Source organism: Platalea leucorodia, assembly GCF_965183815.1.
Source record: "Platalea leucorodia genome assembly, chromosome: 8".
NCBI classification, from domain to species: Eukaryota; Metazoa; Chordata; class Aves; order Pelecaniformes; family Threskiornithidae; genus Platalea; species Platalea leucorodia.
The window spans coordinates 208,571-232,948 of record NC_138830.1 but is presented as its reverse complement, the minus strand read 5'-3'; the positions used below and the strand labels follow the sequence as shown (position 1 = coordinate 232,948).

General features: G+C 45.5%; 1 protein-coding gene across 1 annotated transcript in view; it reads right to left on the bottom strand.

Moving 5' to 3' along the window:
- Positions 1-24,378, bottom strand: part of MCF2L2 (MCF.2 cell line derived transforming sequence-like 2) — a gene marked incomplete at both ends in the record, with an annotated part of 155,881 nt that overhangs the window by 116,713 nt on the left and 14,790 nt on the right. The window contains 2 exons of the mRNA XM_082319538.1: positions 8,136-8,250; positions 18,048-18,131. Of these exons, the coding sequence (XP_082175664.1) occupies positions 8,136-8,250; positions 18,048-18,131 (199 nt within the window). The remainder of the gene's footprint in view (positions 1-8,135; positions 8,251-18,047; positions 18,132-24,378) is intronic.

The window sequence follows — 24,378 nt, the reverse complement described above, 5'->3', positions numbered from 1 at the left end:
TGGTACCTATGTGTTTGCTCTAGATGTTAGGGGAAAAAAGGTTCAGAGGAAGGCAACACAGAAATTGGGTGTGTTGCAGACTGTTACAGAAAAGGTGTGAGAAACCAGACAGAAAAGTCCCAGCCTGGGAGCTTCCTAACCTACCCAGAAATCTGCACTGGTTTTATCAAACTGCTTCTGCTGATAGGGACCAAAAACTGCTTTGGAAGCCTGGCAGGCATGAAAGGCCTGGGCAAATCAGCCTCAGCCTCCAGACCAGCAGGTAGAACCTCTGTGGACAGGGTGCCTGTCTTGCCTAACAGAGACACATAGGATGAGGTCAGGCTTTTCCTCTCTACCTTGAGAACTGATGCTACTGCATTATAGGTGAGGTGCCAGGAGCTCTGGTTACGTCTCAAACAGAGAAGTCTGGGGTAAACTTGCCGATAGTTTGGGAAATCAGAACGAGCACAAAGCCATGTGTCATTTTCCTCCTTTGCTTGTGTGATACATGTCCAAAAGTTCTTTTTTGTTTAGTAATTTGCCAAGAAACATTTAGGTCACTACAGAAAGAAAACAACTGCTAGAAATTGTAGGGTGCAAATGCACTCAGGAGTCACAAGGGAAAGGAGAGGAAGGGTGGTTTTTTGCTTCTCTGTTCCCATTTAATACCCCCGGCACAGCATCTCACCGCAGGCAAAAGGCCAGGGTGGTGCGAACCCCCACGCCTCGGCGTCAGAGCCGCATCCGCCCTGGGCACAGTGCTCTGCCAAGCCCTCTTCCACCAACAGCCCCAGTTACTCCATTTACTGCCGGTGAACCTGGAAACTACAAGCCCCCAATCCTCCAGTTAATACAACCGTCACCCCAAAAGGCAAAAAAGCCATTGAGAAGCTGTCAAACAGAAACACACTCTAAAGACCAGACGGATGGGGGTTGCACCCAGTTCCCTGGCCTAGGGAAGAAGAGACCATCCAGTCAACGCTGACTGCTGTCTGACCATCCACTCCACAGACAACTGGCTTGTTAAAGACAGGATCAGACTCATTAACAAATACTTGAAAACTCTCCTACATACTAGCCACCAGTTCAGACTAATCCAGAACAAAGTTTTCAAACATTTGATACTGATAGCACTAACAGTTGTCACAATTCAGTGCTCCTAAAAACAATCCCAGCAGCCTCGCTGGCCTCTTCTTAAAGCACAGACTCAAGCATGCTCTGGCCCCGTACAGGTGAAGGTTGGCCCTTCCATTCGCGGTTCCTCAAATGACCAGAGAAATGAGTAATAACAAGATGTACTTAGGTTTCTTTGCTCTTGCAGGGAACAGGATTTGATCCAAATAGCTGGTTAACCAGAACAAATACAAAAAATGCTTGTTGTGACTAATTATTCCAAGAGAACAATGTTACAATTCAACACCCATGTTGCTTACAGTGTGTTATTGAAACTGGTCTATTGTTTAGAACAAAGTTATTAGTAATATAGTGAGATATGAAAGGGGAATTAAGTCAATGCAATTCTCCACACAACAGTTACACGTTTCAAGGACCTTGTGTCGTGGTTTAACCCCAGCCAGCAACTAAGCACCACCCAGCCACTCGCTCGCTCCCCCCACCCCGGTGGGATGGGGGAGAGAATCGGAAGGGTGAAAGTCAGAAAACTCGTGGGTTGAGAAAAGAACAGTTTAATAATTGAAGTAAAATGAAACAGAATAGAAGTAATAGTAGTAATAATAATATAATAATACAATAATAATATACAAAGAAAGTGATGCACAATGCAGTTGCTCACCACCCGCCGACCGATGCCCAGCCCATCCCTGAGCAGCGATTGCTGCCCCCCGGCCAGCTCCCCCCAGTTCCTATACTGGGCACGACGCCACAGGGTATGGAATAGCCCTTGCGCCGGTCTGGGTCAGCCCCCCCGGCTGTGCCCCCTCCCAGCTCCTTGTGCACCGGGCAGGGCATGGGGAGCTGGAAAGCCCTTGACTGGTGTAAGCACTGCTGAGCAGCAACTGAAACATCAGGGTGTTACCGACATTAGTCTCATCCTAAACCCAAAACACAGCACTGTGCCAGCTGCTGGGAAGAAAATTAACTCTACCCCAGCCAAAACCAGGACACCTTGGAAAAGGCTGTCTCTCTAATATGCTTTATATATTTTTGACAGCCATGTTAATTTTTGAGAACCATGTTAAAGCAGCAGGGAGATGGGAATCTCAGAGGACAGAATTTGAATCAATTGGATCACCAAAATATGGCCTCTACTCCAAAGAAACACACAATATATATTGTAATCAGTATCTAATTATGTTTTCAGCTCAGACTCACGTAACCAATTTGTAGCTGCTGAAACTCTCTCAGACGATAACTGGATGCACAGAATCAGAGGTTCAAATCTGATGCAGTTCCATTGAAACCAGTGATTTTTAACCAAATGACCAAAGTAGGTGAGTTAGCTGAAGTTAACAAAATGCTGATTGCCCTGGTTTCAGCTGGGATAGAGTTAATTTTCTTCTTAGTAGCTGGCATAGTGCTGTGTTTTGGATTTAGTATGAGAATAATGTTGATAACACACCGATGTTTTCATTCTTGCTGAGTAGTGCTTACACCACTCAAGGACTTTTCAGCTCCCATACTCAGCGTATAGAGCTGGGGGAAGAAGAAGGAAGGGGCGGATGTTCGGCGCGATGGTGTTTGTCTTCCCAAGTAACCATTACATGTGATGGAGCCCTGCTTTCCTGAGGATGGCTGAGCACCTGCCTGCCGATGGGAAGGAGGGAATGAATTCCTTGCTTTGCTTTGCTTGCGTGCGCAGCTTTTGCTTTACCTATTAAACCGTCATTATCTCAACCCACGAGTTTTCTCACTTTTGCCCTTTCAATTCTCTCCCCCATCCCACTGCAGGGGAGTGAGCGAGCGGCTCAGTGGGGCTTAGTTGCTGGCTGGGGTTAAACCACGACGCTGATGTTGGTCTAAATAAATATACCATTCAACTAATATCAGATTAATAAAAATGAGAAAAATCTGTTCTTCAAAAAGTTTATGATGTAGATAAACCACAAGTAACTATATCCATAAGCACCATATTCACACAAGCTGACTGCACGTAGAAATTGCCTTGTTTTGCCCATCTGCCTGGTTTGCAAGACTGACTAGAAGCTTTCTAAAAGGAGTGTACCTGGAGGATTGGAGGCCTAAAAGAATTCAGAATCAGACACTTATAATCACACCTTGGTCAGCAAACTGCAATGAAAGTAACTGGCAAGACAGCATCTGCCAAAAGCAACAAGTACAACTGTGATTTAAACAAACACAAAAGTATTCGTGCCAAGTAAAACCTGCCTCTGTGCCTCAGACTAACTAAGTCCCATTTTTAAAAGTCTCTCAAACCTGTAGATCAGAAGTCACTTAAAAAGAGACCTTTGCTGTTTTTTCAAGTACGTGTCCATGATCAAGCAGTTCGTTTTTTCAGATGTTCTTCTGCATGAGGATGTGTAACAGCACAAAAGCATCCAGGCATCAGATGCAACAAGAAAAATTAAATTCATAGATAACAGGAACAAGAGCTTATGAAATACAGATAGAGACAAGAAAACGCAAGAGAGAAGCAGCAAAGGAATTTTCTCATTAAATTAGGCTTGGCAAGAATTGTCATGGGGGCGAGGGGAGCTGGGAATAGTGAACATATGGGAATAGGAACATTGCTTATTGCCACTGCAAATCACAGTGTTGCAGGCCAGTTAAAGAGACAGACTGAGGAAATGAAAGATTAAGTAGATACTCATATAATGACTTGGAGAGCAAAACACCACGGAGTGTGCAGTCTAGCTATGGCGGGGCACTACTCGCAGCTCTCTCCCTCCAAGACCGAGTGTAGTAACTGCAGCTGGCGGGCAAAGACAAAACCTGCCAACCAGCTGTGCCTGGCACATGGGGCTGAGCGGGACAGCACAGCCAGAACACTTTATTACACAAACAGGGCAGGTACAATCCTAGCGGCAAAAGAGTACGAAGAACAAGCCAAGGCATGAAATTTGAGAGAGATTTGTCAGGGTAAAATGAGAATCAGGCCATTAAGCAAACAATTCGGTTACCTACTGCAGAACATATCATTTACAACATTGAACTTATTACCTTGTCTGAGATGAAATGGGTAAAAAAAACCAGAGAATAGACTTAAAAATTACACGATCTGAAGAAGAAGGAAAAGAGTGGGGAGAGAAGATGAGAAAATCACATGCTGCTAAAAAGCAAAGCAGCTGAGCAGAGCACAGAAGGAAATACAGGAGAATATCGACATCACTCAGAATCACTCTGGCAGACTATGCAAAGGCAAGCAGCAAAGACACCATTCAGAGAGACACCTCTGTAAATCTTGGCTGCTACAGGTTGATGGATGCAACAGGGCAAAGGTCTAGACAAGAGAAGTACCTTTGGACAACAGAAAACCAAAAATGGGCCTGTAACCCTGACACAAAGCTAGACCTCAGCCTTCTGCAGTGCTATTCCCTGCTTTTCACCTTGATGTTCAGGATGGTATCAATGGGCTTCCCTGAGACTGGCATTTGTATGGTTGTTTTTTTTTTTTTTTTTTTTTTTGACAAGATAGGGCTGATTTAACACCTAAATTTAGCCAGGGAAACAGAGAGAGTGTGTCAGCAAGTGATCCTATTTCAGTCAGCAAGCCAAAAGGAAAAGCCATACCAAGGTCTGAATGTCATTTGGCACTAAGGGATGCATGCAGGCAAACAGCCGTGGGAAGAAGCCTAGCCAAGATGGCAGCATCAGTGCAAGTGGATGTACAGCCGGGAAACCCCACTCCCGGGTGTATCCAGAGGAAGGGATTTTGTTTAAAAACAAACACACACACACTCTATCAATGTTTTCTCAGCGTCAGTACTCTAATATCCCTACCGTCATATGGAAATGCATTGGGGTTTCTCCAGTTCTCTGAGAAGAGGGATTTGAAGACAATCCTGCACAGCAGATAAACATCAAGCTTACCTCCAAATCAAATTCTGGCATGTTTGCCTAGATCTACGGATGTCTGGCAGAGAGGTTCCCTTTCCCTGAATGCAGCGTGTGCAGTCAGCAGAGCTGTTCCATCCTCAGCTCTGAATTCAGGTTAGCCCTGGAACACTGATTTGAGGAGGCCAGGAGATGTCAAATTTCCTGACCTCTTTTGGAAGGAGAGAAGGGCACTTGTTTATCAAAGTAGCTGATCCATGTCAATTGGAAGAGAATGGAATTCCAGCCACGCAATAAAGCAAGAAAAAAAGGGCTTTCTAGCCCTATTGTAAGTGTGTATGCATAGAGGTATGCATGTGCATACGCAATGTTGCTCAACATTTGTGGATGTGTATGTGTGTAGACCCCTTTGGTGAAGCACTCTTGTGAGCAGGTGTTGAACCAGAGGGAAAATTAATCAGATTACAAAAGTCTCACTGGGCTGATCTTTCATCCTGGAGAGTAGTTCATGTTTTAAAGCCCAGAAGTGCAAGGTTTACTTACAGCCCACCCCAAAATACTGTGGTATGCCACAGCTGGTAAAGCAAATTTGCTCAGCAACGTCAAAGACAAATGCATGCCTGTGCATCTGAATAACAACATTTGCTGTCTATCTCTATCTTTCCAATGTTCTGTCATGTGGGCACAGAGTATCAATCATTCCAGAGGGACTTAGAAAGTTTCTAACTCACTGAATGATGTCATCTGCAATCATAGATCTTACCTCCACAACTAGCATGAACCTTTTTCTACAGGATACGCAGAAACAAACAGTACAAAAGACAGATATTCTCTCTACATTTGCCTGAGAAATGATGCTGATTTCTCCAGTTCACTGAGCTATGAATAAGGAAGTATTTTCTATGATAAACAGGGTGAACTGCTTTTCAAACTATACTTCATCTTACCTGATTCATGGCCATACACTTTGTAACTCCACAAGAGTTAGAGACTATTCTCTTCTCTTACTCACTTTGTTTGATACCTGCAGATCTTCCTTGAGAATTAATGTAAAAGGTGAAGTACTAGCAGTGAAATAACATGTACAGGAATGCTGTCGTAATACACACAGTAGTATGCAGTACAGTAGTGCTGATCAAAGTAACAAATGCCGTCCCTTTACTGCTTGCTGAGATGTATGACAGAGACACTCTCTGTGTACGGACCAGCCAACTGCAGATCAAAGCTGTGCTGCACCCAAACAGGTCCACTACTTATGCCACATCAAGATTGTACTTTGTATAATTATGTCATAAATCACACAACCAAAGCTTGCTGCTTAGGTTCTTCCTCTTCTAAATTAATACATTTGTCCCTCGCCATCTAGATAAAGGGTGGCAGGTTTCAAATAGTGACTCAAGAAATGCGGTCAATCTTTCTAAAAGCACTGCAACAAAGACTAGCAAACTCCCTGGAAAACTCACATCCCTACAGTGTGATCTATGATTGAACCTAAGAGTCAAACCAATGTGCTGATATGTAGAAAACGTAGGTTCAAACCCCAGCCTGTCACTGACCTTGAAAAGGTCATATAAATCAAACTGAATAGTCACTTACTCAACAAAAGTTCTGGTGAGCCTGTCTGTAGTGTAAGATATTACTTACACATATCTCATCATGTGTAAAATAGGAATATTGCAGCTCTCCTGACTTACAAAGTTGTGAAACTTAATTCATCATTCTTTGCACATTGCTCTGGGATTCCTCAGGGGAAGAGAAAATACAAAACTGATAAATTGAATCAAAGCAAAGGTCCCTCTAGCCCAATACCCTGTCTCCAGTGTTGGTAGGTAGTGGATACTGAGGCAAAAGCAGAAGGAAAGTGAGAAGGACAATCTTTCTGTTGTACGTTCTCCCAAGTCCGAGCATTAAGGAACATACAGATTTCTTCAGCCAGAGTTTGGATCTGAGCCATTGTATTCAGCTGCCATTGATGGAGCTATCCTTCACAAGTCTGGCTAATTTCTTTTGAACCCATCTGTACTTTTGGCTTTCACACAGGCTGAAGAAGCATACAGCGTTTCTGTCTATCGTGTTGACAATGTAACGTGCTAGTTCCCCAACATGTGACAGTTTTACTGGGAATCACCCACCAGTATACCACGTACAAAGAACTGGAAAACTAGTTTTGTGTTTTTCTCAGCTACTATTGCTGTTTTATTAACCCTGAAGCTGGTCATCCTCCCAGTCCTGAAGCTGGTGAAGAAATGCATAAGAGTTTCTCCTGGCAGAACAAAAGCCCTACAGAGCAGAGTGAAACAATGAAGCTGTTAAGTTCACAGTGTGTGGTTTCCCTCAGCTTGCTTTGGCAACGCAGTATGGGGAATACATGTAGGTGGAGTTGGAAAACTTCTTACTCAAACTTGAAGGAGGCACGTTTTCCCCTCATCATCCTCTAAGCACCTTTATGCACAAGACCACAGGAAATAATAAATCCCTGCTCTGCTTCTAACTAGCACAAACAGCCATGGTCCAGAGACAGGATCAGAGGACTGAAAAAATATTAAGCTCTTTTTTTGGATAAACAAAAAGTAATTCAGCAGCCATGCCTTAGTGCATTTCCTCAGAGCAGCAGAAGTGAGTTTGTTTCACCATCCTTGCACAGCCGCAGGCAAACAGCAAGGAAAACACCCTAGCTGTGGAGCAATCTCACAATAAACGAAGCATCAGAAACCACACAGTATTTGCCAGAATCCTGTCAACAGGGCACCTAGCTTGCTTTTTCAGAAAAGAGAAAGCCTGCACAGAAAGATGCACTCAGAGAATAAGCAGTAACAGGACCTATATAAGTTTGGCTCCTTCCAGATGCAACCCTTCCCTTCTTACAGTCAGCGCCCCTGAGAGGTTTCACAAGCAGCTCTTCTTAGCTCCCTTTTGGTCTGCTATCTTTACTGCTGTTCTTCAGATCTACACCCCCTCCCACCCAGTTCAAGCCCTGAACAGAAAACCTGTCCTCTGTGAAGGTTTCTTTCCCATGCAAATGATGTAAGTGGTTCCTAGGACCTCCTGGACATGGGAACCTTTCATACGGACTGGACGGATGCAGAGCCACTGGTACATCCTGGCAGCGGCACTGAAAGCAGTGAGCCACTGAGGAAGCAAAGCTCTCTAGGAAGTCAACAGACAGTTGTGCTTAGCCTCACCTGGGAATGCTAGTTAGATATGTGACCACGTTCAGAAAATCTTCATCAGGTATGTCACTGAATCCTGCAAATTCGGGAAAGGTTATAATGGGTGCCCCATCCTTCCCTCTTCCTCCTGCAAAAGAGAGGTTGTAAAGATTAGGTCGTGATTTTATGCGTTTGGACAGACTGGTTGGTACTCAAATGGGAAACACTGGCATATCCCTCATTGAAAAGCACCCAGATCCAGTACACATGCGATCAGCTTCCCATTTGATGTTATAATTCACTATACTTTCATTACCTCAGTTTACTCCAGCTGAGATTCTAGCCTTTGTTGTTTATTCTCAGTTTTTTTCATGAACCTTCTGCATAATTCTGATTAAGTGACAAGAGACAGAGTGGGACGAACTGACCCCAGCCCCCGTTCCCCGTCCCCCTGTGCCACCGGGGGGAGGAGGTGGAGAAATGGGGAGTGAAGTTGAGCCCGGGAAGAAGGGAGGGGAGGGGGAAGGTGTTTGAAGATTTGGGGTTTGTTTTCTCATTACCTTCCTCTGGTTTGATCGGTAATCAATGCAGCTGATGTCCCCCAGTCGGGTCTGTCTGGCCCATGATGGCAGCTGGTCTCTCCCTGCCCCTGTCTGGACCCGGGAGCCGCTGGTTCCATTTTCTCTCCCTGCCCGGGTGAGGGGGGCAGTGACAGCGGCTCTGGTGGCACCGGCCCCCAGCCAGGGTCAGCCACCACACTACCCTCTTCCTTCTTGACACCTGGTGATGTGGTGGCTTTGTCAGGACACTACCTTTAGCCCCTATTTTTCATTCTGAAGGTGGAATACTGCTTTAATTATTTCTGAAAATGACTCAGTGGTGTTAGATCATCCACTAAACTCACCCTGCTAGGGGGAAAACAGGCCTACAGAGATTCAAAAAGCATTCAGCCAAAACGCAAAGAAGGAATACTATCATTCACACTGCACTGAATTCCATTTCAAATTCTGCGCAGAGCCACGGCCTACACATTGACCTCCGCATCGGCCTTGGGATAAGGGCACACGCTGATGCACGGCAGCTCGATCTCGGGGCACGCTAGCTAGCTCTCTGCAGTCAGCAGTGCCACAGAATACGCTGTCATGCCAGTTTGCTCAGACTTTCCCCTGGCTGCTCACTGCGCTCTGGAGACCAGGAGCTCCAGCCGCAGGGCCCCGGTCAGGGTGGCTTGTTACAGGCGCTTGGTGACATCTCCTGGACACAAACAGCAACGGCCAGGAGAGGGAAGCGGGAAGCTTGTCTGCTCGCTCTCTCCTTGCGGCGTTCAGTGCGTGCCAAGGTATTTCATAGATGGTATCTTGTGCATTCACGTGCTTCCAGGCACCGCGCTTTCCCATTCACGTATTTCGATATGTGAAGATACTCTAAACGGGGGAGATGTAGTAACCTGGAATATTTTGGTTTAAAGCAGCAATATTTGCCCCTGGAGGATAAGATAAAGATTTCCCTGGATCCCCTCCTTCAACACCTGATAGTTTACCTGCACTTATACTCAAGATTTGTTTAAACTACAAGTTTCACGTGGCACTTGTAATGCTCCTGCTGACCAGGGTCTCTTTGTGTCCCTTTTATCTTCTCTTCCTCTTGCATCCACATTCATACACGTGCTCTTCTTCCTCTGGCCCCTTTTCCCCAAGCTAGATGAGGCAGGCTGATGATGCACTGTATGTATGTGGGTGTGTATTTTTGTCACAGGATCTTCTCCCATAAAAAGCCAGCCACGGAATGAATGTACGCAGACTGAACGCTGACTTCTTCCCTTCACCACTGGCAACAGATCTGTAAGGACACTTAGGAGCAGCCTCAGACTGAGCGTTCAACTGAGAGCCAGGAGCCCCTTGCCTCTGACGAGGCCACGCAGCCTTAACAGCTCCTGGGCCCTGTCTCATCCTCCAAGGCGCAGGCAGCACTTCCCGCTGCAACCAAAGCGGCGGGACGCTCAGGAGGTTACTGAACACAGCTGTGTTTCAGACAGGGAAACACACAAGGCAATCCTCCGTTCCTGCCATACCATGAAATTAGGGTGAAGTCTGAGGGAGTTCTGTGATCAGAAATTGTTAAGTACTATGACAAGGAGAGAGCAGGAGTGTCTGAAGTGTTGGGTGAGAAGCAATAACACAAATATGTTCGGAATGGGTTGTTTCTGCCCATATCTGAACCTCGAGCAGTAGTTGAGTTACAAGGGAAAACGATCCATACCCATTTATCCACATATCTAGCAAGGTAGCAAGAGTGGATGTTAAGGGATATAAGGGAAGCTCCTTATATACCAAGGGTGTCTGCAAACTCTCTCCTCTGGATGAGAGAGCAGTTCCATACCTCTACATGTTAATGCCATTTTTTTTCCTGACGCTAAACCAAGATTTGCTGCAGTATGCAAATTTCTGCAGAATGTGAATTGACAAGCCGCAGCCCTTTTTTTCTGGGCCATCAACCTTGCTTTCTAGGGAGTTGCCACCAGATTTCTTCTGGTCCTTGAAACACTTTAACCGGCTCCTCAATGTCTTGGAAAGGTAGAGAGCACAAACCAAAAACCAACAGGGACAGACTTCAGTCAGTTCCACAGCCATAAGGACTAAATGCATGGAATTTGGCCCCAAGGACTCTCTCTGTATATGACCCTTGCACTTGCTGGGACTGCACATAACCCCCACGCTCCTGGGCATCACTTGTGAAAAGAGTCTAATTGCTGAACAGAAAATTTTACAATCCATCATAAGTAAGGCAGACAGGGACAGAACTAGCTCCAGCAGCTCCACGGAAGACCAAAAGAAAATAGTCCTCAGGAGAAGAAAAAAAAAAAAAAAAAATAAAGAAAGACACTTTAAGTAGAAAGTGAGGGCAGGAAGGAGACAGGAGAGAACTGCTGAACAGAGTGAGCACCACGAGCACAGCACAAGCTGAGAGGGTTACAGCACAGCTACCCGCAGCACATCTGCTCCGTTCAGCGGAGTCTGTGCAGCAAGATAAGGAGGCCCAAGGACTGCCAGGAGCAAAGGAGCTTGACGAAAAGCCAGAGCAACGTGAGGCACGAGCTGAGCTCAACAGCCCCATGGGAGAAGCAAGCAACAACTTGAGTTTAGTGCAGTCAGGAGAAACAAAGATACACTGAAAAATAGCTATCAGGAGCATGGCCATGCCTGGCAGCTGTCTTCATGCAGTGCACAGGCCTCTGCCTCGCTGACTTGCAGCTTCCCCAGGCGCCATTAGATGCCAGTCTGCAGCACTCTTCAAGCAACCCAGCCACCTCCGACACCCAGCAGCTCCAAACGCTGGTGCCAGGCCAGGGAAAGAGCAGCTGGTGGCAGCAGCCGTCGCAAGCAGCAGCCACAAGAGGTGGCAGGAGGGGAGGCTCAGGGCTATCCCTCTGGCTGAACTAACATGAGGCTCACTCCTGACCCTGCCTTAGGGCAGCCAGGCCATCCCACTGGCAGTCTGCCATGGGTCACTGCTCCTCAGTCAGACCCCAGCCTGCTCTGTCACAGCAAGCCCCAGAGTTCTGCCTGCAGAGGAAACACATCCAGATTTTGTCTACCATCTCCTGATGCAGCCCTGAGCTCCCCTCCCAGATAGCACCCACAAACACAACACATCCTCCCACCCTGATTCAGCTCCATCAGTTTCCTTCAAGGGGTCCATCTCCTTTCTGCTCTCTGCCCCTGCAGACAGCAACCTGCCGCGCATCCAACCCAAGCTCACTGTGTGAAAGGTAGGGACCCACCGCTGCCTGGGGAAGGGCGTTCTGATTAATGATCTTGATGCACCATCAGAGGTAAATTATCAGCAAGCAGTTAAATCATTTCCCATGCATTCAGGGTCACACACAGAGGTGCGTCAAACTCAACAACTTGGAGCACAAACGAGGCAGACATCAGGAGCTGGAGGAGCAGAAGGCTGGACTGCCTGGAAAAAGGCAAGACTTAAGAGGAAAAGATGACAGTCAGCTTGACCTTCTGCCTGGTTTGCCACTCAGAATGATGACAGCATCCCTTTCCTCCTCTTCCCAGCCACTAGCCTTATTTTCCACCCCAGCTTCGTGCTCATCTTTTCCTCTTCTCTTGTAGCCTGAGGACAAAGGGACAGGAAGAACCTGGGTGACAGGACAGAAGTACCGAGTGAATGTGGAAGGGAAAGAAAAGTAGGTGAGACAGCGCACAAGCTGCATCAGGGCAGTACAAGGCATGGGAATGGGACCATCGCTCACTCTTATGTCTGCCCATTCCCCAAGTCCCAGGACACAAAGCAGCATTCATGGTTGCTCCTATTAGACAGACTTTCCAGCTGCCAGTGCAGCCTGGCTACCTGTTACAGTGAAGATGGGGCCAGAATTAAGCTATAGAAACAAAACAGCTGAAGTATTTGGGGGAGGAATACGCATGGGGGAGAACTGGATATGGCAGCAGAGAAAATTTAATTTTGCTTTGCAGTGTAAAGGGTGTGATTGACAAATGAGGTGTGACTGCTGAATTCTGAGAGCTCTCACAGCTCAAGCTGCATGTTGGTATGACTGATGTAAAAGCAGCACGCAATCACAACTGCAGGCCAAGTTCCCGGACACGATGGGGATACTAGGAAATCTCCTACTCCCCAGTTCTAGCCCACCTGCTGCCTCCTGTCCAGGGACCAAAAATATCCATGGTTTAGACAATCAGGGGCTACACTAAAGTCCTATTCCACAGCCAGCAGCTCTTCTTGTAACACCACCAGCAGGATTCATACAGTAACATCTAACTAGAGCTTGCCAAATACGCTGAATCCCCGGGGGAGGGGGGACGGGGGGGGGGGCGGGAAAAGGCAACAAACAGTCTATGGGCAGAAGTTCCACAAGTTTGTCTGCAAGTTTACAGTACGCACCTCCCCAGCCTGCCACAGACACCAACTCATCAGCTAGCACTGGAAAGTTTTCTTTCGAATTTTGCTGACACATGCAGGCTAACTGCTTGGGTCTGCCAACATGCAGAGAGCTCCCTTAGTCATAGCAGGCCTGGGTACAATTCCTCTCCTGGGTCAGACAGCTGAAGAGTTCAGTGATATCTTGGCTGAAGTTTCACTGCCTTGCTCAGGTTTTGCTTTTTCCATGCTCTGTTGTTTTGGTTTTCCATGTTGATTAAGGGTTGTGAATGCTGAATTTCTCATTAAAGTTAAATCATGCTTCCTGGGTCTAGATTTTTACACAAGCTCCAAACTGTCCTTTTGGCAAGGTCAGGGCAGGTTTTCCAAAAGGCTGAGTTTAAACAGGAAGCAGATGGCCAAATACCCTCCAGGCTTTGGAAATGAAATCAACTGCCTTTGGAGTCAGTTACCATCTTCAGATGTAGACTCCCATCCACTGAAGTCCATTGACTTAACAAGAGCAGAACACAAAGAAAATGAATCTCTGCTAATACACTCCATGACAGCTTGTCTAATAAATTTGTGATTTAGTAACAGGATACATTAGTGCTGCAAATGGCAGATTTGGCTCTTTGACAGAGTAATTACAGATAAGAACAGGTTGTGAAGCTGCAGATAAAAAGGGAGGGGGTAGTAGTAGTTCCAAGAGCAAATTGGTACAGCGGGTTACTAGTCTGTCAGCAGGACAGGAACAGTATTTTACCAGTGATTCTCCATTCTTCAGTAAAAACTGGTGTGTGTTAGAATAGCCAGGTTTTCAGTACTACCCAACTTTGTGATCTAGTTCCCTTAACAGCTACAGGAAACACACACACTTAGCTGTGCATTCCTGTGTTGTCACAGTTGTAGTCCCATAATTGGAAGTTCAGTTTTCAGGGAAAGGAAAGAGGCAGTAGTGGTTTCAAAACTAGAATTTAACCACAAGAACCAATACTCCCATCAGATCTCGCAAGCTAAGCAGGGCTAGGTCAGTGCATGGAAAAAGGGATGACCAAAGGAGAACTACGTGATTAAGGACATTGTCACATTACACTGCAGCCTTTTCCATGACCACAGCAGACCAGGGAAGGCTTCGGAGAGTTTCCCTGTTCTTGGCATGGACAGTAGAGTCTTTGGTTAGTCTGGCAGCTAGACAGCCAGGACAAACAGGAGGCTGTTGGTATCTAATACGTTCCTTATAACTAGACCCTGACACAATCAAACACCACGCTCATTAGGCCTGTTACATCATTCCTGCCATCTGCTTGGAGACTGCAAGACCATCAGATCCTCCAAGAGGTTTGTACACAGCAATAGTAGAGGAAAGTGTTTCTAATGAGTCATGTCCAGAGAAAACAAAGAGCCTTTGACTTCAATCGCTCTACTCTTTCTTTTCTGCTTTACTGCAAGGGAATATTATTGTTTCACTACATCTGCCTCAGCTGCCAGCTGTTAATAACAAGCTGGTATTAACCAAATAAATATTAATTTAGAACAAACTCTGCAACAGTCAACCAGTTACTTTCATTATCACTGGACAAATGGATTAGGGGTTCACAGGACTGAACAGGAGAGCCCAACAAAGCTGGAGGCCATGGAGTAGCACAAACCATACCCACTGCTAACATCCTCGGAGCTCTGCACGTGCGTGCATGGAGGAGGTGGCTAGCTGCCCTCCAGAGGCAGCAGCCTACAGACTGAAAGAAAGAACCCCAACTGGTATAAATCAGCCTATACTATTTTTATGAAGTTGTTCAGAAAAATATATTGTATGCCCAAAACACTCCTCAAGTACATTGGGAGTGTCTTTTACTGCCCACGGTGATGGGGCCAAAGAGCAGAGGGGGGTTTTTCAGACAGTGGCTACTGAGCTGCAATCTATCAGCAGGGAAAACCAGGAGATGGGCTAAGTATCAGGAGATTTTCAGTCTCCATGTAGGCAAGCACCGAAGCACCAAAATATTTGTGGTTGCTTGAGCCTAATGAAAAGCAGCATGCTTTAAAGAAAAGCTGCAGAGCCATCGGGGGGGGGGGGGGGGGAGGGGGATATCAAAATCAAATGAAGTCATTTATGTGTGAATCATTTTAATAAAGGGAAATGAGGCAGGAGAGTGCCCAGATCTGTTTTCATTGGACGAAAAAGCCAATCTTTTGCTCGAGGAAAAAGAAAGTTACACTTATTTAGAGAAATGCATTTTTGAAAAGTACAGTCATTTCTGGCTTGTACCTAAACCTCAGTTTGCAGGAGGCAATAAAGGGACAGTAAGGAAGATTCCTGTTGTTATGTTTTACTTATGACCCACCACTGGTCACCAACAGAATAAGATATTGGGCTAAAGGGATCTCTGAGTAGATGATTTTATGTTCATGATCATCTTCACAGGCTGCCATGGGGATTTCGGAGTGGAGGCACCCAGGTTTCCAAATTTAGCTGTAAACTTCAGACTGAAATCAACTTAGAAACTATGAACTATACTGCCCTGTTTCTTATTAGGATATTATTTCTGGACTGTACCGAGGAGATTTTAGACAAGCCTGAAAATTCTTCAAATGGGATTTGTTATTTTTGTAGATGGGGGCATGAAAGACACCTTTTCACTCACTTTTGGCATTTGTTGTTAGTACTTGTATGTTGATGAACCAGTTATTTGCCGATTCCAAACAAGCAAGCCCCTCAGCCCTGTCTTCTATGAAGAGTTATTTCCAAAGTCTTTAAGTACCTTGATGTTTAAATAAGACTACTTAAACCTTTTTTCATCGCTTCCAAGAATAAAAGAATTAGATCAAATATGAAGAGCTGAATTTGCTAAAATAGCAGGTGAGAATACAGGCACTGCTGAAATGATGAGTCCATAAAGGAACATGAAAATGCTTTTTTATATTTACCCGTGACATTTCTGGGCCATGTTTAATGTTCTAGCTGGAACTGGAAACAGGTTTTTCTTCCTGTTTCGTAAACCACTTTCTACAAGTTGCTCATTACATGCCATATATAGCTTTTATTAATGGTCTCAAATGTTGCAAGGCAATGGGGTTTAAGAAAAGCAGTCCTCCACATTTTACTGGATAGGCATTGCATATGAGGCACCGAATTCTCAACATGCATGATGTTCTTTACACTGATATGAGTGTTTTCAGGCATTCGTGTATCAGTTAAATCGAAGGCCTTGAAAACAATATTGGTTTTAGCAGCTCTGCATGCCTGGTGAGGGGAAAAAGCAAGCAGAGCATTCTAGAGAGACCAACTGGTGAGTGTTTTCTTGCTTACAAACGGCAGACAAGCATCCCAGTTGTGATCTGACTGTAGTTAACATCAAGACACAGAAGGAGTTGAACAGTGATTCCATTCCCCATTCCCTTCCTTGTATTTAGTGCTAAGCTGACTTTAAAATATTCTAATAAAAGGGATCTGAGTAGCATTCCTGAAGGAGTTTTTTAAGTGAGGATTGGTTTCAAACTTGACAACAGCCCCCAGATTAAGAGACTATCAACTCCCACCCATCAGTCATTATTTTTTCTGTTAAGCAGCTACCACCTTAAGGGAAAAGAGTGCCCAGCTTTCCCTGAGCACCTAATGCTTCTGAGACCTTATTGTGGCATCTGTGCATTGACATCTCTGGCAGTCAGGTGTGGAGCACTTAATAACACCAAGTTACTCCCTATCCTCTCCAGTTTGGCATGGCAGAGCTATAGCAAGCACGTGGTATGCAGGCGAATGCCTGGACAGCCAAGGGAGAATACTGCAACATTACCCCACAAAAATTGTCTTAGGACAGATGCTACGCTAGCATTTCCTAGTTACCCTGCACCCAGCACAGCAGTGGGATGCAGAAGGTTTGAGCAATTTTATACAGTTGCTGACACTGTTCTGCATGGAGGTTTGTGTTTATCAGGAATTCTAGGAAGATGTGACCCTGAGATGCTTTACTGCAGACGAGAAGGCAGCTGGCTCCACCTCTGCTCAGGCAATACCCTCTGCCGAATGCAACACAGTTAGTTATTGAGTTTATGAAACTGCCACAAGATGCTACCTAGAAACCTCCAAAATTAAGTTTTAATACTCAGAGCCCCATAAAGAATTCTGAGTAACTTAAGATTTGGATTTCATTTGGCAGCTTGGAGTGTACTTCAAAATGTGAAGATGCAGCAAGGATTGGGCCTGCTGAGTTGATAGTCTGCACAGCTGGGTCTCTGTACTCTCTGCACTGTGTACGCAGTGTTCCTCTCCACCAAGCAGAGAGGGACAGGCTGTCCCAGAGTACCTTATGACCGTCTCTGTATTTTCTGCAAGTTCATAATTCACTCTGTGTCTATATGGAAGAAGAAAAGTAAATTCTTCATTCCCTTATTTGCAGAACAGGTGGAAACAGAGACAAAAGGAGTTGCCAGAGGCCATGCAGTCAACAGCAGAGGCCATTTTAGGACCCAGATAAGGATTTCTCTTCTACAGCATTGGAAATAAGCGTATTAAATAATTTGGCAAATATTTCAATATCAGCTATTTATTCGGGGCAGGAACTGTGTCACTTTGTGTGACTGCAAACTTCAGGCAAACAAAGACATATGTAATAATAAAATCTTTAAAAGATTAGAACCTTACACTTTAGAAATGAATCACTTCTAAAACAAAGGCAAATGAGGAAGAGGGGGAAGGTCATGAATAGCTCCCTGATAGACCAAAATCTTTTCCCACAAACAAGGCGCTTGAACATTTGTGCAAAGATATGTACAGAAAGATTTGTTTCATTTCTTACCCTCTAAATCTGTGCCTCCCGCCCCCCACCCCACTGTGGAGAGCACTGAAAATTAACTTCCCTTAAGAAAAACAAGCACAGCAAGTTGGCATTTATCAGTTCCATACACTGTGAATGTCTGATTGTAACAGCACTTTTCATTAGCAATATAAAAATACTATTGCAACTGCTGTACAGAGCTGAAAGGTGACAGTTAGCATGACAGATTCCAATACATTTCCAGCAGAATCCCGGAGTGTGATTACCAGGAACTTCTTACCTGACAAGATGGCAAATTGCCTGTGAAGCTGCTCTATTATATCCACTGCAACCAGCGGCCGTATCTCCTGCTGCATGATTTCATCTGTGCAAGTAAAAACAGAAATCTTCAGTGAGTTAATAAAACCTTAATGACAATTTTTCCATCCTTTAAGAACCCAGCAAAACAAAGATGACACCCAAAGGAAAAGAGCCTGGCTTGACTATTGGTTCAGCTGTTATACGGCTATCACGGAGAAGTTTATGATACTTACAGAGTCTCATCTTCAGCCTACTTACTTTATTTATTGCCTTGTGATTTCAGAGAGAGCTTTTCATAAGCCAGCTCCAGTAGGTTTGCCAGAGCGTGTTACAGGTTTGCTCAAGCCGACAGCCTGCTCCTTACTACTTCATGTTCCATATTAAGCCACTGCATTTGGCCTCCCACATAAAGCAGCCTTATCAGTCTTTGAAACAGTAACTTCTATTTCAGATAGAGTGCCATGTTCCACCCTGAACTCCCTGGTCTCTGCTTGAGGATTGTGTGTAACCAGCTAATTCAGCACTGTTTCCTTTGCTGATGCTTTTTCCGCTACAAGCAAACACATAGTAAAAGGAGGAAATAAGGGGCTGTGAAGCTTTCTTCTCATGAAAACAAAGCCTGTTCTTTTGAAGTAAACACTGAAAAGTTAAAAAAATAACTTGGCAAGCAGCTGGGGAAAAACCACCACAATTTTTGTGTGTGATCTATTGAGTGACCAGCAACTGTAGTCTCACATTGAGCTATGATTCTTTCTGTTACAGGTGCACCCAATCGTTCTCTCCACTCTTCACCCCAGTCTAGACCAGCAACATTTACTGGGGAATACCTGCCAGCTCAACTGGCGGGATCGAGGTTTATGTTACAATAGCACCTACTGGAATTAGGCCTTTAGCCACTGCACCGCTACAGAACAGCCACCAGTCCTGGCTTTGTACGGCTTACCTCCAACTGCCCAGACAAGAGCGGAGGGAAGGACGCGGGGTGCAGACAGACCATGGAGCAGACTACAGGCAGGTAGCTGCCCTATTTAAGCACCAAGATCTTCACTGATGTCAATACAATGCAGGCACTGAAATACTTTGGTGCAGCTGGCTTTAAACAAACTGTCCAGAAACAGAGGGAGGTCAGAGAGGGTAGAAACTAGCTTCTTTCTCCTGCATCCTAGTCTGCTGCCCAAAATACCATCTCTGTCTTCTTGTCAGCCATTTGCTCTGATCCTTTCCAGAACTAGGGATTTGGGGTTTTAAATGACCCAATGTCACTTGGAAACTTTTCTGTTCATTTTCAAACACTTCACCAATGCCTTGAGACAAAATGAACCAGAGTGTTTGTGTCACTGCCCTCTCCTAAACAGACAGTGACACACAATATGGGAAGAAGTTGCACAGATTTTGGCTGATGCACAAAGACAAGGCAATAATTCCAAGCAATTGAAAGAACATCTCAGGGGGGCTGACGCTGCAGATCCTCCCTTTGAACGAAAAAGGGGAAAAGTCAAACTAGAATGCCTGACGTTTTTTATGTGGTACCCTCATTCCCATTGTGCTTGTGCGGCCCACTATCAGCTTCTCCGATTCCTGACATTGCAGGTGGCAAAGAGCAGACTAACAAACCACAGCTAAAGAGAGCTTGGTTTCAGTCATGTTCACAGAACTTACTGTCATTTCAGTCTACTGCTATGGTCATGTATTTACACTGTTGCAGAGAGCGAGCAGAGCTAAGGCTTAGCTTTTGACGCAGACTAGTTTATTTTCACTCTGAGCAGAGATCACCAAGCCCAGTGTTTGCAGAGCACTGAGCCACACAGTTATAGCCCAAGAGCCCTGTGTGTCAGTGTGTGAGCTATGCTCACTGATTTGAATGTGTGATTCCTAGTCACCAAATGTGTTTTATGCTACCTTTCTCATCACCTGAGCAGAGCCCAAGAGTTGTCCAAGATCTGAGTCTGTGCCAGGTACAGCACATAGATATAAGAGAATGGTGAGACTCAAGATCTCCTGAACTGGTGGGGGCTGCAGGTAGGGAAGAGAACAGTTTGTTTCAAAAAGCATAGTGGGACAACTTAGATCTGTGGCTCATTCTCTCAGTCAAAATCTGAACATGCAGGGGAGATCACAACACATCAGAAGGTAGACACAGCCTTCGTAGGAAAACCACCACATCCTCTCCCCACCCCAATGCACCAGAACTGCAACAATGAAAACTACATGCCAACACAGCTTCGCAACAGCATCTTACACACGGACCCATGACTTAACCTCCAGAGATGACCCTGTCCAAACCAAGAGAATTTGCCTTTGCTTGGGATGGCAAGAAACCTTACAAAGCCCTGTTGCTCTTGGCTGATTGGCACAGCTTGTAAGATAAGGGATCCTGGTCATTCCGCCAGGTGCAAATACACTCTGACACCAGCTCAGTGTTTGCTTTTGTCTCCAGACTTCACAGAGCAGGAATCAAGAGTGGGATCTACCTCATCTCTGCCTTGACATCAGGGCAACTTAACCTTGTGCCCTGATGCATTACCCTGCTGCTCAGCAGCCGCAGCGCAGGGGTTGTCTGGACCACATGCTCTTCCCTCCAGCCTCCGCTGCTACGGCAGAACTGCTGAAAGCAACACACATCTACCTGTAGAAGTGCCCCGTGCGACACAGGGTGCCGCTGGTGGATGATCTGCCCGCGTACCGCTGACGTCGTTCTGAAATCTGCTTGGGGAAAACAGACTCATGTCCTTCCTCTCAACATGACCCTCATGACTAGATTTCACAAGACTTCTATAGCAAACAGACCAAAGGGACCAAAGACTGCACAAAGCCAGAACAGGGCTGGTCTCTTCCACTCAAGAAGCGTATGCTCTTCTCTATGCTGTATTTGTTCTGCAGGTGCTGAAAGAGAGTCCTTCTCCAGGACGGGAACAGCCATTAGGACCTTTTCATCAGCAGGGCGCTCACTTGCAACTGATTTTAAAGTAGGACAAAAGCCTGCAAATTTCTAGACAGAGCAACAGAAAGGCTAAAACAGTAACATTGTTTGAGTCTCTCCGTCTGTAGCCATGCTAGAGCTGAGATAACTCAGTGTCACGGTCTGTGGGAATCCATTGACATGAATAGTAAAGCTAAACTCAGTACATCATATTCAGCAAGTGATGTTCAGTGTCTCAAAGGAAAGCCCACTGAACAGCTAGGGACACAGAACCAATTTCCATTCTATGCCTTTACAAATATAACTAGCAATCCTATTTGTGGGCTTTGCTTTCGATGCAGCACACGGTCACTGAAGGACTGAACAGCCTCCCGATCTCCCCGCGGGAATACTACTGACCCTAGCCAACGTTATTGAAGGCAGCCGAGTACCATGCTGCAGCATTAATCTCACCCCTTAGAATCATAGAATCGTTAAGGTTGGAAAAAGACCCTTAAGATCATCGAGTCCAACCGTTAACCTATCACTGCCAAGTCCACCACTATACCATGTCCTCCAGCACCACGTCTACCTGTCTTTTAAATACCTCCAGGGATGGAGACTCAACCCCTTCTCTGGGCAGCCTGTTCCAATGCTTGACCACCCCCTCAGTGAAGAAGTTTTTCCTAATATCCAACCCAAACCTGCCCTGGCACAGCTTGAGGCCGTTCCCTCTCATCCCATCGCTTGTTACTGGGGAGAAGAGACCGACCCCCACCTTGCTACAGCCTCCTTTCAGGTAGTTGTACAGAGCAATTCTGTACAATTGTACAGAGCAATTCTTCTCCCACAGCTTTTTCTTGTCTCTGTATCAAACATCCATAAGTCCTTACTACTTAGACATCAGGATTCCCAGATTCCGTTCTATCCCCTTCTGACAACATCTTTGTGCACAGGAAGGACGTGAACTGGCACAGCGTCACCTGCCTTGCGCATCTGCCACAGGCAAAGCGGGCAGGTCAGAGGACCCACGAAGCAGTTTATAGCTGCCACCCCAAGGTGCCGCGTTTACCTCCTCCCCAGCCCAGCCAGAGAGAGTTTTATGCCGATTCATTATCTGTTTGGCGGCAGCACAGAGATCCCAGCCAACAGCCACGTGGCGCTCCAGGTTCTGAGGGAACCGAAAGAGGCAGATCGACGTTCCCAAAGCAAACAATAACGGTAACCTGCTACGTTTTTCCTTTTTTACTCTGCAGCTTCCCCCCTGCATGTCCAGAATGGGATCTGTGGGGGAAACTGTAGAGTCAAAAGGAAAGGCAAAACAAAATCATTTTGAATATACAAGGTTATTAGAAAGCAGAGAACACCATAAGCCTGATTTCTCTGCTAGCTGCGTAAGAACAGCATGTTCATAGCCCTATTTAGAGTCAGATAAATACTGCACCCAAGGGACCAGCAAAAAAAAAAAAAAAAAAAAAAAAGTCCTGTAATCTATGAATACAATTCTCAACAGGTACTGACAAGTGTCCCCAGAGTGTTGCTCAAAGATTCTAGCATCCTTCAGACAGTCTACTTGAAGTGCTTCTGAATCACCAGAATAGTAATAGATATGCCCTTTTCAAACCACGGGTTGGCAGCAAGGTGGAGGCAGAAGAGAGAAAAATGGGTGTTTAGAGGGGATTATAGATGAATCAAAAAAAAGCAAGAAAACTGCCACCCCAGAAGTGGGGGAAAAAAAAAAAAATCAAAATAATAATTAAAACAGAGCTTGGACTTTCAGAACCGAGAAACATTGGAGCATCCATTGAAGAAAATACAGCTGATTTCAGCATCCAGAAGCTGCAAAGATATTGTGACAACTGTGCAGTCCCACAGGTAGACTGGCGCACTCAGGTCTGGGTGACCAGGACCAAGCTTACATCAAACAGTTGCAAAAATGGAGCAAAGGTTTCTACAATGGATGAGACAAACACAAGGAGGCTCGACAGAAAGGGAAAAATGCTCTAGAAAACGTGCCACCACCTCTAGCCTCTCAGAGGCTTGCTCCTCCCTCCAGGGTAACAAACCTGCCAGTACACTAGTTTGCTTTTGATGGTTGCCAATATGAAGGCATCATTAATATCAACCAGTCTTGAGCAAAACAGAAATTTCCTCCCCCCTTCATACAGCTGCTTTATTAGCTTGCTCTAAAAATATGAGGTTTCTGGTTTCTAAATGTCCTTTTTCTACCAAAAGAATCTTGTGGTGTAAGGGTAAGATGAAATAACAGAAAAAAGAACTGCAGAGTGCCAGTTAGCTCTCATCAAATCCCCTGCCTGGGCAAGACGAGCCACGTGGGACTTGCTGTAAAACCCACACTCAGCAGGAGACGTCCACATGATGAGAAAGGTGGTATAAAATACGCTTGGTGACTAGGAATCACACATTCAAGTCAGTCAGTATAGCTCACACACTGACACGCCGGGAAAAGAAACTGTAGTTGAAGAAACTAGCAGGAGACTGAGAAAATCAGAGGAAACAAGGGAAGGTGCCTCATGAGCCCAAATGGCAAATCGGATCACGTGGCTACAAAATGTCAGTAGCCGTAGCCAACAGCACATAAGGTCACATTTGCCCTCTTGCATTTTTCTCTAGGACAGTGCTTAAAGGTAGTTGCTCTCCAATATTGATGAATTCATAACACCATCACAGCACAGAGCTTGCAATAGAAGTCCCAGTCCTTGGAAACATTACCTGGGGCTGCTGAAGGAAGTGTTTAATCTTTGACTAAAAAAGCCTGAAAAAATTCTTAAAAGCAAACAAAGACACAGGTCTGGGTTTGTTTTAAAGCCATGACATTTTTGCCTCGCATTAGTCAGCATTAACCCATTGATGCCTTCCACTAACTTTATCCCAGGAGGCTCTGTAGCCTTGGCCTGGGCGCTGCAAGCCAGGAGCCTGCAGGAGGTGGTGCTCGGCCTCGTGGGCAGACGCCGCGTACCGTGTTCCTGTGGGGCAGACACCACCGCTGAGAAAACCCGGCTTCAGGCTGACACGAGCCGACGTTGAGCTAACAGCTGCAGGTTCATAGACTACTTCAGAAAAACTTACTGATGATAGGCATGTTTTAATTCACTACACGGGGACCCAAAAGTCAATGGGAAGGTTTTAGGAAGCTAACAAGCCCCAGGAGCTTGACAACAACTGCCTTGCTTCATTGCACCTTGCTAGTATCTGCAGAAGAGATTGGACAACCCCTGGTCACTTCAGAGCAGTCCTGCCCTCTGATAGAAAGTCTGTAGAGCCATCAACTAAAGATCCTATCAAAACATACACCAGCCAAGTGGCTGGAACATGGTTATCTTGGCAACCTTGACTCAGGCATTTCCTAGCTTCTGTGTGATTATTCTTTTGGTCTTAATTTCTTTTTAAT